Source organism: Nakaseomyces glabratus, chromosome I, assembly GCF_010111755.1.
Source record: "Nakaseomyces glabratus chromosome I, complete sequence".
Lineage (NCBI taxonomy): Eukaryota > Fungi > Ascomycota > Saccharomycetes > Saccharomycetales > Saccharomycetaceae > Nakaseomyces > Nakaseomyces glabratus.
In genome coordinates, this window is record NC_088959.1 from 284589 (window position 1) to 300651 (window position 16063).

Sequence of the window (16063 nt, forward strand, 5' to 3'; positions counted from 1 at the left end):
TTTCAAATCATGAATACTATTAATGTTTTAAGCATCAAACGATCGAGCATAACTGCCTTTCACAAAATCGAACTGATACATTTATGATTACGAGAATTAAATTATCTAATTAATTAATAGAAAAATAGTATCTATTCTCATTTATAAACTAAATTAATTACGTGCATTGAATAATTACATGTTGGGACTAAATACAAGATATATTCAAGCGGAAGTGGGGGATTAACTAAAGGTCGTGGTAACGACAATTAAGAAAATGAGGTATGTGCAAAATAAAATTAACAAAACATAACATGAAAACGGAACATAATTAATCATACTGTTCAGATAGTTAAAACAAAATGTAAAAAACAGATCGGTGGAAATTAGTTACAATCAGATTTCAATAATGAACCTATTGCTTGTTTTCACCTTCACCTTGTTGAGCGTTGGTGTTACCGGAGTCGTTCTTGTACATTTGTTCAAATAGCTTCATGGAAGAGGTTTGCAATTCTTCAGTCTTGGTCTTCAAATCTTCAGCACTAACTTCTTCACCACTTTGAACCTTGGTGATAATTTCTCTCAAAGAGTTGATTTGATCTTGAACCTTTTGAGCTTCAGCCTTGTCCAATTTACCCTCGAATTCCTTCAAAGAGTTTTCGGTATCGTTGGCCAATTGGTCAGCCTTGTTAGCGGTTTCAATAGCTTGTCTTCTAGCTTCGTCTTGAGACTTGAACTTCTCAGCGTCGTTAACCATTTGCTCAATTTCAGCATCTGACAAACCAGAGGAACCAGCGACAGTGATAGCGGCATCCTTGTTGGTAGCCTTGTCTCTAGCAGAGACGTTGATGATACCATCAGCATCAATGTCGAAAGTAACCTCAATTTGAGGAACACCCTTTGGAGCTGGTGGAATACCAGACAAGTTGAAGTTACCGATCAACTTGTTGTCCTTGACCAATTCTCTTTCACCTTGGAAGACTCTAATTTCAACAGAGGTTTGACCGGCAGCAGCAGTAGAGAAAATTTGAGACTTCTTGGTTGGAATAGTTGTGTTTCTTGGAATCAATCTAGTGAAGACACCACCCAAAGTTTCAATACCTAGAGACAATGGGGTGACATCCAGCAACAAGACATCGGTGACTTCACCGGATAAGACAGCACCTTGAATAGCAGCACCAATAGCAACAGCTTCATCTGGGTTAACAGCCTTGGATGGTTCCTTACCGAACAATTGCTTAACGGTTTCAACGACCTTTGGCATTCTGGACATACCACCAACTAGCAGAACATCAGAGACATCAGAAGTAGACAAGTTAGCATCCTTCAAGGCCTTCTTGACTGGTTCGATAGTTCTCTTGATCAATGGTTCTGTTAGAGTTTCGAACTGAGCTCTGCTGAACTTCATGTTAATGTGCTTTGGACCAGAGGCATCAGCTGTGATAAATGGCAAGTTGATTTCGGTAGAAACGGTGGAAGACAATTCGATCTTGGCCTTTTCAGCGGCTTCTCTGATTCTTTGAACGGCCATACGGTCGTTTTCTAGGTCGATACCAGATTCGGCCTTGAAACGAGAGACGATTTCTCTCAATAGAACGATATCGAAATCTTCACCACCCAAGTGAGTGTCACCGTTGGTGGACTTGACTTCGAAGACACCGTTGTCGATATCTAGGATAGAGATATCGAAAGTACCACCACCCAAATCGAAGACGGCGACGACCTTAGCGTCAGCCTTTTCTAGACCGTAAGCCAAAGCGGCAGCAGTTGGCTCGTTAACAACACGCAAAACGTTCAAACCGACAATTTGACCGGCATCTTTGGTGGCTTGTCTTTGAGAGTCGTTGAAGTAGGCTGGGACAGTGACGACAGCGTTCTTAGCTGGCTTACCAAGGTAAGCTTCAGCGGTTTCCTTCATCTTGTTCAGAACGAAACCACCAACTTGTGCTGGAGAGTAGCTTTGGCCTCTAGCTTCGACCCAAGCGTCACCATTGCTGTGCTTGATGATTTTATATGGAACTTGCTTGATATCTCTTTGAACTTCGGCATCCTCGAAACGACGACCAATCAAACGCTTGGTAGCAAACAAGGTGTTCTCTGGGTTAACAACAGCTTGACGCTTGGCTGGAATACCAACCAATCTCTCACCTTCCTTGGTGAAAGCAACAACAGATGGAGTAGTTCTGGCACCTTCAGCATTCTCAATAATCTTTGGAACTTTACCTTCCATAACAGCAACGGCAGAGTTAGTGGTACCCAAATCAATACCGATAACTTGGCCTTGAACCTTCGTGGATTGCAAACGTGTGGCAACACGGTTCATGGACTTGCCCATGACATTCCTAGCTGACAACATGGCTTATTCTTCTTTAACTATAGTTTTGTGCTGGTTTCTCAAAAGTTAAGATCCCTTCCGCCGTGCTATGGTCCAGAAGACACCCAAGAAAGAACCAACTTATGAATAGTCGCTGAACTTTTGCTTCAAAAGACTTCCATCTTGTGCTTCGAGGGTTCCTCGAAGGAAATTTTTTTTCAATCAGTCATATTCGTATAGTGTTATATAATGTGATGAGTGTTATAGCAGCCTAAAATGGGGTTGGCATTACTATATGATTTGTTTTGTAGCTGTGCATGCTCTAGAGATTCTAATAAAATTATTATCCTATGTATAGTGATATGCTGTTCGTAATTATATGCTGGAAGTAGAATTTTATTTTCTCGAATTGGTAGGTTCGTTACAACTTTTTGTTTTTCTAGTTTTCTGATACAGATACCTCTTTTCTGTCAAGTTGGGCTAATGCGTTGATGGTCTGGTTCAATTGTTCTTGTTGCAATGTGTCACCGTCCTGGTTGTTCTTGTCTCTTGTTGTGGTCTTGGTCTTTGGCCCACCGCAGCGCAGACACACGATGTTTTTGGCGAAGTTGTGGTAGAAGCAGCCCGGGCATTTCCAGTCACCAGCCCTGAACGGTACGTTAGAGCCACCAATCATCCCACTGTTTGTGGACATTCCACCATGACCGTGGTTGTTCCCTTCGCTAATATAGCCGTTTGACGATGTGCTGTGCGTTAAGTTGTACGGTAGGTGTGCAGATGTCCCTTGATTAAACCTGTTGTAGTTATGCAGTGGCATGTTGTAGCTTGAGTTCCCCGATTGACCACCATTGTAATTGGACCGGTAACTGCTCTGTATTGGTGATTTGCCACCGTTGTTGCTAGCCCTGTTGGCTGCATACATCTGGTATGTCTGTTGCATCTGTTGTAATTGGCGTAGCTGTTGTTGTTGGTTGTACTGGTAACCGTCTTGGCCTATGTTATTCCAATTGGATTTATTATTAAGATTCCTAGTATTATAGTTAGTGTACCCGGAAACCATGTTGTTGGTGACACTGGTCATCGGCAGTTTACCAGCATTACCAGAAACACCGTTAGGCACAGGGAAGGCGCACCTGAAGCAAGCCGTCCTTCTCTGGAAATTCGAGAACCCACAGGATGGACAATTCCAATCACCTGGTCTAGGCTTATTCTTATTTTGCGGTAAAAGTATCAAGTTGTCCTGAACTTTTTCCAAGAGGCGCATAGATGACGGCTGTATGTCAAGCAATTGCTCTATATGCTTGTTACCCTTGGGGGCCACTATCTTCATTACTGTGCCGTGCAGGTTTAGTGCGTATTCGGCATCATTGTGGGATTGAAATATGGCAAAGCCAAACATTGAGTCTGGGATTGACAGCATTTTACCATGGTTTCTCTGACTGGCAAGAGTAGCATCATCCGAAATGTTCTTTAACGTCCAGAAGCCCACAGATGCAACCCCTTTCTGTTGAAACCACCCTTCTAAATCTGTTTGGTTTAGCTCGGACGGTATGTTACTGATATACAGAATCTTCGATTGCTCTTCTATGAAATTTTTGTAATCCATGCCTAGATCATATGGCACCGTCAGCACCGTTGTGTCATCAACTGGGGTAACGCATTTCTTGTGCAACGCTGTAAGTACCAAAGTGGCCAGTCTAACGTCGAATGTTGGATCGTCATTTTTCTGTTTTAGTTCATCATATTCAGTACTCACATCAAGTGTCCTTACTAATTCCTCGATCTTGCCAGCAAAACTGTCAATTGACTCACCATTGGCTTGCGTCTGTGGACTCTCAGAGGAATCGCTGTGATTCTTCTTCCATATACTGTACTCCTTCCAGATATCAAAAAAAACTGGGTACCGCAAGTACTCTGGCAACTCAACACCTAGATCATTGGCACTACTTACCAGTCCGACCTTCACGGACCAGCTGGGGTTCAGTGTGCAAAACACAAACTCTTTCTCTACATCTGATCCACTTTGGGATCCGTCCTGTGACTCCTGGTGATTGGCAACCGTGGCATGGCTTTTAAGATCCTCATCCAGCTTGGCGATAAATTCCTTGATACTTTCTCCGTCGACATCTACCACATACGGCTCATTGCGCGCTTCCAGACTAACCGGATCAATAACCTGATACCCCAGTCGTAACAGCACAGGCTTCACAGCGCTGCTATCTATCTGGACATCCAGCACAACGTAATGCATCGCTTTCTATAACTTCCTTCTATGGGGATCAACGCTAAAGTGTGTCTCAAACCAATCGTCGCACTCAATATCCTATTGTTTCACACTCCACTCATAACCAGTTAAATAACCAGCTACCACATATCACAAGATTGAGCAGCGGAGAAACATAGCACTTCTCAGGACCAACATATTAGACTACTCTCTATCCGATGCGATGAGCTTAGTTGCAATGCTCATCGCATCGCTGAAAATCTGGAAAATTTTTTGTTCAAGCGTCTGTTGTACGCATCTTTCTAAGGAAAACATTTGTATAATTCAGACTGATTATATGCTTATATAGTGGTATGTTGGTATTATTTGTGTGATATGGAGACAGTAGCCTAGTCAGAGGCAGAGGCTTCCTCGTCTTCACCGTCTGATGTTTCTTCTTCCTCCTCGGAGGAGTAGGATGCGTATTTCTTACCATCTTTCAGCTCGCTGGACACACCATCTTTGTGTTCTTCTACCCAGTTGTCGACCCAAGTGTTGATACGGTCGACGTTGTTCTCCATGTCCTCAGTGGTGTTGCTCTGCAGCTCGACCACGATCTCGGGCTCGTAGGACTCCTGGGCGTCCTGGAGCACCACTCCCATGATCTCTGCGTCCAGGTTCTCTTCTATCTTTGAGTCGTGGTACCCTCTGGCCTTCAGTCTATCGTACAGCTTACCGTTCTCGCTCCTCAGCACCACTACAAGGTCTATAAGTCTCTCGGGGAACACATCGTTGACGTGCCAGTCGATAATGCTCTTGCCTTCCAGCAACAGGGGTTCTAGCTCATCCAGCAGCTTGTCCTCGTCCACTATGTGTGACTTACGTCCTTCATCATACCCGTCGTAACACTTGTGCTCCTCTGCAAACTCAGATATATTGTAATACTTGTACCCGTCCAGCCTGCGTTGCAACAGCTCACATGTAGTACTCTTACCACACCCTGGTGTGCCCGTCACTATAATGTTCGGATGAAACCTTCTGCTGCCCATTCTTATCCTTGATCCTTGATATCGCAGAGCTACGCAACATGTAAACTCCGCAACAACCACCGAACTACATAACCGCATAACTACTTCGACAACTACCACTCCCACTAATACACATAATGGCAAGCTCATCGCAACATTTTTCAGTCACTCGGAACGGTGTACCTCCAGCCTAGGACTTCGAATGCGCAAGAAGTATAACGAGGGCCTATTAGTAGACTTTGGAGCCACATATACGCATTCACAAGTGCATAACCCATTGGGAGCTAATAGTACTTGAGAGCTGGCGGGAAAGAGCTGTACAGTGATATAAGGAAAACGAGAAGACAGGAAAAAAATGAGCAAGTTTGGGCTGCAAAAGCTGGTGCCTCTGATTAGAGCTGATGAAGAAAAGGACGGGAAGGTATACGACCATTCTATGACGATCGGTACGGATTTGTCGTCGATGCTGCATTCCCTCGGTATACCTAGGGACTCTAAGCACCATAGGGTGCTCGACACATTCCAGAGTCCATGGGCCGAGACGTCACGGAGCGAGGTCGAGCCAAAGTACTATATACCGGAGTCCTTCAAGAACATACCGGATGTGCTACAATCTAAGACCACCCCACCAACGTTTGATGATGTGCAGACTGACCAGCAGAGAGTGGCGCTTTTCCAAGATGAGACGCTGTTCTATTTATTCTATAAGCACCCAGGCACTGTGATTCAGGAATTGACATACTTGGAGTTGAGGAAACGCAACTGGAGATATCACAAGGGCCTGAAAGCATGGCTCACAAAGGACCCCATGATGGAACCCGTAGTGGCCGCCGACGGTCTAAGTGAAAGAGGTTCATATGTTTTCTTTGATCCACAAAGATGGGAGAAGTGCCAACGAGACTTCCCATTGTTCTATAGCGCAATCATGTAATATTACCCCAGTAATTTGAAGGCCATCCATCACTAATCTATATATATAGAAGATTGATCTTGGAATGGTATATATAAAGCATATAACGATTCGAATCATTGAACATTCTTACTCTAGTTTAACAACAGACAACGAGAATAATCTAAGAAGCTACTAATGCTTCAAAACCATATGAGAAAAACAATTTTGCTTTTCCAATAAAAACTAAAAATTATTAATGCTGTTATATAAATATTCGTGGAGTTATTAATTAGCTACATGACTTTGATTTTGGTACATTTCTATGATCTGTTCTGATGATGTAGCGTCCTCAACAGATTTATCATCTCTGATTCTTAGAAAACGCGGAAATCTCAAGGATATACCCTTATCATAAACAGAGCTACCTGCTTTGTAGATTGGTGATAGTGACAGATCAGCAGTCAATACTTCGAATAGCATTGTTGGTTCAAACCATACGTCCGGTTCTGCACTTGAGTCAAACACATACGTACCTTTTGGGCCATCAATAACAGTGGGCGATAGCTTTTCATATAGTGTTTGTAGCATTTCTTCCGAAAAACCTGTACCTATTTTACAACAAGTCTCAAAATCCTCACTGTCAGCATTATAACAACCAAGTAAAAAACCACCATAGGTACCCGTTCTTTTACCTCTACCAAAATAGGCCCCTAACACACATAAATCTAGAGAATCACCAACACCTTCAAGATAGTCCTTTTTCAATTTCAACCAATTTCTCGAACGTTTACTTGGTTCGTAATATGACTCAACACCATCCATCATCTTAACCATCAAACCTTCACAAGAATTTTTAACTGATTCGTCTAAGAATTTCTGTAATTCGTCAAGATTACTAGTGGTCATCTGTGTTGCATATTGGAATTCACCTTCAACTGGTTTTGTTACCTCATGCAATACCTCCCGCCTTTTACTCAGTGGCTCATTTATCAGGCGCATGTCATTATGCAATAAAATATCGAAAGCAAACAGACACACACGAACTTTCACCTCATTAATATTAACATCCTTCCTTTTTCTTGTGGTCAAGACTTGAAATGGTAGTATTTTATTTTGTTCTTTATCCCAAGCGACTGCTTCACAATCAAGAATTAATGATGTAGTTGATGCCGGATCTGCCAAAAAATCCTTGATTTGAATTTCTGGATATCTTTCAGTCATGTTTTCACCATTTCTGGAGTAAATTCTCATGGTACCATCTTTTAGCAAATGAACTTGAGCTCTTTCACCATCGTATTTATATTCCGATGTAAAAGTTTGTCCTTGAAATCTATCTAACACTTCATTAATTGCCTTTGTAGGCTTTGCAAGCATAGGTTTTAATGGGATACCAGGTTGTATAGTACAATGTTCATCAAGTTTCATAATGCCGTAATCTAAGCATGCATTAATAACCAATTCATAGTTTGGAACTTGACAAAATGCGTCTCGAATCTTTTGCTCAGCTTGTTCGACAACGTCCATCGAGGGCTCTTTATTGCTGTATTTCTCGTCATGTATCAGTAATGCCTTCGAAAGTGCAATTAAAACGGTTTTTTCAGCCAGACCAATTCTTAACTTCGATTCCAGAGATCTGATCAAGAATTTTGCCTCAGTACCTTGACACGCTGTCAACATTCTTTTAATCAGTTTCATCTTCTTTGTCTGAGAATCTTTACCTTGAGACTTTGCGATAGTCTTCAGGTTTTCGAATACCTCACCCACTACCAGTGGCTTAGGTTTGAACATTGTAGGTTGCACATTTCTGGCCTCGAGAGCAATTTGACCGAGATCACCAATTTCTCTGTACTGGTTTTTTATCTGTTGCATTGATTTACCGCATGATTCACTAATTGTCTTCATCAGCAGATTTTCACCTAAACCCAATTCCAACCCAGGCTCATAGTCGGGGCCCAGTTTGTTAATAAACAAGTACGTCACTGGGATAAGATTCTGTGGGTCCTCCTTCATTATCTTGATGAAGAAGTCAGAACATAGCTTGATAATTGCCAAACGGGAAGAAGTGCCCTCGATCTCCTCAAACAAGTTACACAAGTCAGAATAAGGCACCTTGCAAAAAAACTTAGAGTCAACTTGGCGAGGAGTGCTTGCAATCGGAGTACCTTCGTGCTCTTCCTTGCCCTGATTGCCGTTCTTCGTAGCTGTCAGAGAACCTGTGGACTCCAGCTTCATCTTCTTTAAGGGACTCTTGTTCGCGTCCACTTCATGACTGTTCAAATCGACCGCTGCGGTCTTCACATCAGCTTGCTCACCTTTCTTGTCCCCATCGGCGTCCTTCTTCACAGAACTGAAAAACCTGGCCAACGTAGCTTGTCTTTTCATCACAATCAATGGTCTCGTAGGCTCCTTTATAATTCTTGCACTGATAAAACGGATAGGTGGTGCCAACCTTGAAAACATCCAAAGCTTTACAGAACAGGGAAAGATTCGCGACTAAAACGGTGTATCCAATCTGTGATATCTGTCCCTTGAACACAGTTGTTGATCCTCTTTAAAGCATTCAATTCCATGGCAAATTCAAAATCAAAAGTCACAGGAGCATCTTGACACCAAAAAAAATCGTCTTTTCCAAGAAAAATTGAAGTCGCGTTGAAGGCATAAGGGACTTCCAACCACTCCGACGCAGGCTACTTGAAATGGTACCCGTTAGTTGCATATAGAGGCGTTTAGAGAACCGCATTGCTGAGTAACGCAGCGGGTTCAGTGAAGTAAGCTCGGATGCAGTTTTGGGTTTGAAGTAAAACAGGCTTCAGACGGGCTGATTCCTGTAATGCTAGGAGCTCACATATCCAACAGCAGTAGACCTGCGATATTCTCCAGATCCGTATGAGTGATCTCTTTGTCTTGCTCTTGTTCTAGTCCTTCTTGGCTCGCGTCATGGTGCTCTATAGATCTCAAAACCGCCTCGCGCGCAAACACATCAATGTACCGTTGCAATGCATCGACTACATCCGACTCGATCCTCGTCTTCTTGTCCTTGAAAGCAGCCACCTGCAACACCCTCGCAATTGTATCCTGCGGCACATCCATTATTGGTATCGTCCAGATCTCGCACTTCCAGATCTCGCACTTCCAGTGGTCACAGTTCCAGTAGTTACAGTTCCAGTGGTCGAATTTCCAGCCCGCCAAAAAGATCCACAGTAGGCTACACCAGCAAGCAAAACACACGCTACAGCCCACAAGTTTTATACTTCCTAACCATCGCTGTGATTCACTTGGGTCCCCTTCCATTGATCTTGTCAAAAGATCATCACTTGGCAAATTTCGCTTCAGGGTCGAAAAGGAGGAAAAGCTGGAAAAAAAAAATATGGAAAATTGGCTGGGAGAGTTGTAAAACCTGGCCAGTGCAGGTACCTATTAGAATAGCTGGATTTCTATACTGGCAAACAGAGTTGGTGGGCGAGATCAGAGATAGAAGATACGCTGGCTGACGAATTACGATATGGTGAAGATTGAGAATGCTCACGAAGGTGTTATTCACCATGCGGCGTTGAATTACTACGGTACTAGGCTGGCTACGTGTTCTAGCGACAAGACTGTGAAGATTTTCGAGATCAATGATGTTAATAACAGTTCCTCCTTGCTGGAGACCTTGGTTGGACACGAAGGTCCGGTGTGGTACGCGGACTGGTGCCACCCTAGCCTCGGCGAGAACTTGCTGGCTACATGTGGCTACGATGGGAAAGTCTTGATATGGAAGGAGAGCGGCCATGGTGGGAAGATGCAGATCATTGGCAAGCATGCGGTTCACTCTGCCTCGGTAAATTGCGTCAAGTGGGCTCCACACGAGTATGGGCTGATTCTACTGTGCGGCTCCGCTGACGGTAAGATATCTGTTGTGGAATTGAAAGACGGTCAAATAGCATCTACAAAAATCCTGGATAACGCCCACAAGTTTGGTGTGAACTCTATCAGTTGGGCTCCATTAATGAAGACAGACAGCAGCGACGATGGCGACGAGACCACAGCAGTAAAACAGTTCATAAGTGGTGGTAACGACAACTTGGTAAAGATTTGGAAATTTGATGACGACCAAGAGACTTACGTGGTGGCTGACACCTTAGAAGGCCACAAAGATGCAGTAACGGCAGTGGACTGGTCTCCTACTACATTACTTCAATCTTACGTTGCTTCTGTCTCTAACGATAAACAATGCCTGGTTTGGACTCAGGATCACTCAAGCAAGAAGAACGATTGGAAGAAAATATCCGTCAATGAGGGTAAATTTGAACAAAAACTGGGCTCTGTATCATGGTCTCTTTCTGGTAACCTATTAGCAGTCTCTGATGATGATAAGAATGTTACGATCTGGAAGGAAAGTGGTGATGGTAAATGGGAAGAAGTTGTTAACTGATCACAATTGTTCAGTGCTGTATCTTTTGTTTCAATTAAATAAACCATAACTAAATGGATAATCAACTTATTTTCTATACCTATAAACTTAAATGTATCATAATTCATAATACAATAATTCAAACCAACAAGTTCGCCATTATTATGTGGAAGCACCATAGGACAAGAGTCGACTATGATAGTGTTCCAAATGTGACATGATTGAGTCTCGGTTATCTTATCTGTGAAGATATTACCAGTTGAAAATTAAGGTTTAGCGACTATGAACCATTAAGCTACATGTACAGATCCCTCTAAGTTCGTCGTTTAGGTGTTCTAGTTCAGCACACATTGCCAGATGAACTATTCAAAATCATCAAATATCTACAAGTTATATGATGGAAAGAGATATAATGTTATCAATTCAGTAATATATAGATATAGGAACCAAATAAATTAGTCTCGAATATTTACAATAGGCTTCAATTTCTAAGCTTTTATCAAATTTGTAAGACTGCTTCCTAATAGTAATCTATGATGCTATGATATCGGTGTGTATGCCGAACTGATTTTCTGAGTATTTTAATGTACAAAATAATATATTTTCGGCCTCAATGTAGCAACACACTAAACTGATAGTTTATTTTCTCTCCAACAAAAAAAAAACTAAAAAAAAAAAAAAAAAAAGGATTTGTAGTACCTTCGATTCAAAAATTTTAACATCACAATCTTTCGATTCTGAAGAGAGTAACCTAGGATAACCAAGCTGGCTCTTGTGATGGATTCAACAGTATGGGGAAGGAGAAGATTAAAATTAAAAAAAAAACAAAAAAACCGCTAATTTTAATCCATAAAACCATATAGTTGGAATTGAACATGTAAAAATAAAAAAAATAGAAAATGTACAAGTGACATTATATGCATTCAATAGTGGAAATGAACTTGCAATAAAAAAAAGGCGATAAAAAGAGTTATTAGTAACAGTAATAATTGAGGTATATTGAAGCCTCAACGGGAACTTGTAAAATAAGAAATAGGTGAAATGAAAGGGAAAACAAAAAATAAAAATAAAAATGAATCAATCATGATTTTTAGTTTAACAAAAATAATACATTGTCATCACACCCATTTTCCAGCTAATATCTTTGTTGTGCAACATAGCCAGTTGGTAATTGTTGTGGAGGATAACCCATTGCTGGTGGCTGCTGTTGGTTTGGTGGCATGCCTTGTTGCTGATTCATCTGCATGTACTGTTGAGGAACAGGCATGAATTGTGGTTGACCTTGTTGAGGAGGGATAAACGCCTGTTGGCCAGGGTAACCTTGTTGTTGTCCTTGTTGTCCTTGCTGTTGTTGTTGCTGCTGCTGTTGTTCTTGCATTCTTCTTTGATGCACAATATGTGGGTCTTCAATTGGTACAGGAACAGGGACGGCAGTATCATCTTCTGCAACATACAGGGATTTGTCAATTGTGGCTGGAATGGCAGCTATTTCAGTACCCAGTTCTTGTTCAATCTTGTACAGATTGAAACGGTCATTCCAGTTGATTAAATTAATAGCTAGACCCAAGTGACCAAATCTACCGGATCTACCGATACGATGCAAGTACGTTTCTGCAGTTTTTGGGAAATCAAAGTTAATGACAACGTTAACGGCTTGAATATCAATACCACGAGTCAACAAATCGGAACAAACAAGGGTACGAACTTTACCTTGGCGGAAGTCGTGGAAGACTTTGTTTCTGTCTTGTTGCTTCATTCTAGCATGGGAATAGTAACAAGAGTAGCCAAGATCCGTAATCTTCTTAGCCAAAAGCTCCACACGGTTAGTTGAGTTACAGAAGATGATAGCTTGATTAATTTGAAGCTTAGAGAATAGGGTGTTCAGACAGTGAAGTTTTTGTCTTTCTTCTACAAAGGCGTAGTACTGCGTAATACCCTTTAGTGTCAATTCCTCCATCAGGTTAATTTCGTAAGGCTTGTGTAGGTGTTTCACCATGAACTCCTTGACTGTCAGAGGGAAAGTTGCACTGAATAGTAAAGATTGGTGGGCCTTTGGTAGGAATGTTAATACTTGCTCGATGATGGTCTTGAAATCGCGTGAAAGCATTTTGTCTGCTTCATCCATGACGAACAGGGAACACTCTGAAAGGTCTGCCACTTTTCTAGATGCCAGATCTAGTACTCTACCTGGTGTACCGACTAGTACGTGCACAGTTTCGTTTAATCTTAAGATGTCATCTCTCAGGTTAGTCCCACCCGTTGTGACCATACAGGAGACACCACAGTGTCTGCCCAGGGTTCTTATAACTTGCGATGTCTGTAGTGCCAGTTCTCTAGTGGGAACCATGATCAGGGCCTGGATTTTATTCAGCTTAGGCTTGATTTTCTCTAGTGTAGGAATGACAAATGCGGCGGTCTTACCCGTACCGTTCTTGGCTCTGGCCAAGATATCTCTACCGGTGATGGCAACCGGGATGGCCTCCTCCTGAATAGGAGATGGCTTCTCAAAACCAGCCTCAAAAATACCCATCAGAAGCTCTCTCTTCAAGTAGAAATCCTCAAAAGAATTACCCTTTGTATTAAGAACATCGTCTGTCTGAGGCCTGGTATCCTTCTTAGGAAGGTTAAGTTGCGTCTTCCAAGAATTATCTTCACTCATTTTGTCCTTCTTTCTCTCTCTTTCTTTCTTTGTATCTCTCTTTCTCTGTCCTTTCTCTCTGTTTAGGATGTATTCAGTTTAATTCGGGAGTCTGTCTTTTTTTGAATATTCAAAGTTCTAAATCAATCTCTTCTACAAAAGGTTTCTTTCTCGTCCTTTCCCCTCTTAATCCAAAACCAGAATTGAACCAGATTATTGTTTGTTGTTCCTGGGTAGCGGCAGTTTTTTCACCCCCCCAACTTCCCGTTGCCCCTTTTATACTTCTCTCCCCCAGTAAGAAAGAAAAAATTTTCTCCCCACGCGGAGGGGGTTAGTCGGGATCTTGAAGAAGTTCCCTGGGTCCCGTATAGAAGTATATATAAGTACAGTTGTACGAGCTTTTCCCGCCTCTACCACGATTTCCGTGTTCCCCGTATTTTGAGCTAACAATGGGCCGTACGTAGCGCTGGGGGGGAGAGGATATGTGTATGGTTTCCTAATGGGGAAGTTGCAACTTGTGCGTATGACTTACCCGGAGTTTGAAGTCAAATTTGGGAGTTACCCGGCCAATATGTGATTTCAATTCCATAACTGCCAGAAACTGCCAGGACTGCCAGGACTGCCAATATCACTGGAAATATCCTATCACAAGCTATATCATTACATCAACTACAACCATCGGGAACCCCGTCACTGCTCTTCGGTTCCATTACTCAGGATCACCTGTGTTCCAAGATCACTGGTGTTACAAGATCACTTGTGTTACAAGATCACTGGTGTTCCAACTACTCGATAAACTCAGCTTGGTAAAAAGTTTTAGTCCCTATGCACTTGGCACTTGGCAATTTGGCAACTTGGCATGGCCTGAGGGGGGGATAGGGATTTACTGTGTCGGAGTATATAATTGTGTAGCTTTGTATTATTCTACAGCTGTGGTTGCTGTTCTTACGGTTGCTGTTCTGACGGTTAAGAAAACCATATGTATTTTGTAGATGTTCAAAGTCAAGACTCTAGAGCGGAGAAATTTGAAACAGCTGTCGCTGGGCGGTGGCTGTTTGGGTGGGAGCGCACACGCGGGCAGCGAGGAGCTCCGACATGAGTGCAACGGCAACAAGCTGATAGTGGAGGACATGGCGCTGGCCGTGGGGTCCGACGAGCACATAGAGCCGCACAGCGGGAGCGGCAGTGCGAGCGCAAGCAGCATGTCGGGACTGTCGATACATGACCACGCGGGCGACGCGGCCAAGCCGGCGACTCTGGCGGTCGACGGCCACTCAGGTTGCAATTACGACCTGCGCGACCTGGTGCAACTCGGGAAGCTCGGGTCCGGTAACTCAGGAACAGTGATGAAGGTGCTGCACGTACCGAGCTCGCGGGTTATCGCCAAGAAGACCATAGTTATAGAACAGAACAACGCAATTGTGAAACAGCAGATATACCGGGAACTGACGATCATGCGCAGCGTCGCCGAGCATCGGAACATCGTGGAATTCTACGGCGCTCATAACTTGAGCTCCGACAGCATCAACGGCAGCAACGACGTGGTCATCCTGATGGAATATATGAACTGCGGCTCTCTGGACACAATTACAAGGACTTATAAATCGCTGCAGAGAAGAGGCATACTTGCTGCCAATAGGAGCTACCCAGTGCAGGAATGGTTCTCCAAACCTGTCATAATCTCCAGAATAGCATACTCGGTCCTGAATGGGTTGAGCTATCTATATGAAAACTATAAAATAATCCATAGGGACATCAAACCTTCAAATGTATTGATAAACAGTAAAGGTCGGATCAAACTTTGCGACTTTGGTGTATCTCGTAAGCTGAACAACTCAATCGCCGACACTTTTGTTGGGACATCGACTTACATGTCACCAGAACGTATCCAGGGCAATAAATACACAACCAAGGGAGATGTGTGGTCACTAGGGCTAATGCTGATTGAACTACTAACGGGAGAGTTCCCATTGGGCGGACATAACGATACTCCAGACGGTATTCTCGATCTATTACAAAGAATTGTTAACGAACCAGCTCCTAAACTACCATCTTCGGTTATCAAAGTATTACCACCAGATATGGTAAATTTTATCGATTTATGCTGTGTGAAAGTGGAAAAGGATAGAGGCTCCTTACAAGAACTACTGAAACACCCTTTTATCGTGAGGTTCCGCACTAAAGAATCGACTGATGCTTTCAAACTGTGGACCAAGGATATCAGGCGCTGGATGCAAGAAGAAAGAAACTATAAAAAGGAAACGAGTGAACATTCAATGTTGCTGAAAAAACAACATAACACTAACGATACCCGCCATTCAAGACACATGACGTCAAGTTTGAAATGATTAATCTTCTTTGATCTTATTTTACAAGCAATCTAAAATCCAATCCATATTGATCTTTTGAACTATTTGCTCGACATATTATTTATTCATACTCTATTGGACAATTTAACGCAAACAAATATATAGCCTATCATCAATTTATTTAACATCATTGGTAATTATAGACAGCAATAAAATATTCTACCACTGTGATTAACAACTTTTACAATTTGCCTGAATTCACTCAACTTCTGCTTTGTAGGATACACATGTTAGGAAAGGATATAAA

The 16063-nt window shown here is 42.5% G+C and overlaps 9 protein-coding genes across 9 annotated transcripts; 3 read left to right on the forward strand and 6 right to left on the reverse strand.

The window, feature by feature from the left end:
• Positions 1-394: 394 nt before the first annotated feature.
• Positions 395-2335, reverse strand: ECM10 (Hsp70 family ATPase ECM10; the record flags this gene model as incomplete). Its single annotated transcript, XM_447392.1, has 1 exon — positions 395-2335. The coding sequence occupies one exon, from the start codon at positions 2333-2335 to the stop codon at positions 395-397; it is 1941 nt and encodes a 646-aa protein (XP_447392.1).
• A 397-nt stretch (positions 2336-2732) lies between these two features.
• On the reverse strand, positions 2733-4544 carry NRP1 (Nrp1p; the record flags this gene model as incomplete). Its single annotated transcript, XM_447393.1, has 1 exon — positions 2733-4544. One exon carries the CDS (start codon positions 4542-4544, stop codon positions 2733-2735), a length of 1812 nt encoding a protein of 603 aa, XP_447393.1.
• Positions 4545-4906: 362 nt separating this feature from the next.
• Positions 4907-5545, reverse strand: FAP7 (nucleoside-triphosphatase; the record flags this gene model as incomplete). The annotated part of the gene is made up of 1 exon (XM_447394.1): positions 4907-5545. The coding sequence occupies one exon, from the start codon at positions 5543-5545 to the stop codon at positions 4907-4909; it is 639 nt and encodes a 212-aa protein (XP_447394.1).
• Positions 5546-5879: 334 nt separating this feature from the next.
• Positions 5880-6455, forward strand: CDC36 (CCR4-NOT core subunit CDC36; the record flags this gene model as incomplete). The annotated part of the gene is made up of 1 exon (XM_447395.1): positions 5880-6455. One exon carries the CDS (start codon positions 5880-5882, stop codon positions 6453-6455), a length of 576 nt encoding a protein of 191 aa, XP_447395.1.
• Positions 6456-6701: 246 nt separating this feature from the next.
• On the reverse strand, positions 6702-8876 carry CDC9 (DNA ligase (ATP) CDC9; the record flags this gene model as incomplete). The annotated part of the gene is made up of 1 exon (XM_447396.1): positions 6702-8876. The coding sequence occupies one exon, from the start codon at positions 8874-8876 to the stop codon at positions 6702-6704; it is 2175 nt and encodes a 724-aa protein (XP_447396.1).
• Positions 8877-9257: 381 nt separating this feature from the next.
• MHF2 (Mhf2p) lies at positions 9258-9506 on the reverse strand (the record flags this gene model as incomplete). The annotated part of the gene is made up of 1 exon (XM_447397.2): positions 9258-9506. One exon carries the CDS (start codon positions 9504-9506, stop codon positions 9258-9260), a length of 249 nt encoding a protein of 82 aa, XP_447397.2.
• Positions 9507-9918: 412 nt separating this feature from the next.
• GVI51_I03179 (uncharacterized protein) lies at positions 9919-10830 on the forward strand (the record flags this gene model as incomplete). Its single annotated transcript, XM_447398.1, has 1 exon — positions 9919-10830. One exon carries the CDS (start codon positions 9919-9921, stop codon positions 10828-10830), a length of 912 nt encoding a protein of 303 aa, XP_447398.1.
• A 1114-nt stretch (positions 10831-11944) lies between these two features.
• DHH1 (DExD/H-box ATP-dependent RNA helicase DHH1) lies at positions 11945-13468 on the reverse strand (the record flags this gene model as incomplete). Its single annotated transcript, XM_447399.1, has 1 exon — positions 11945-13468. One exon carries the CDS (start codon positions 13466-13468, stop codon positions 11945-11947), a length of 1524 nt encoding a protein of 507 aa, XP_447399.1.
• A 971-nt stretch (positions 13469-14439) lies between these two features.
• Positions 14440-15795, forward strand: STE7 (mitogen-activated protein kinase kinase STE7; the record flags this gene model as incomplete). The annotated part of the gene is made up of 1 exon (XM_447400.1): positions 14440-15795. One exon carries the CDS (start codon positions 14440-14442, stop codon positions 15793-15795), a length of 1356 nt encoding a protein of 451 aa, XP_447400.1.
• Positions 15796-16063: the final 268 nt, after the last annotated feature.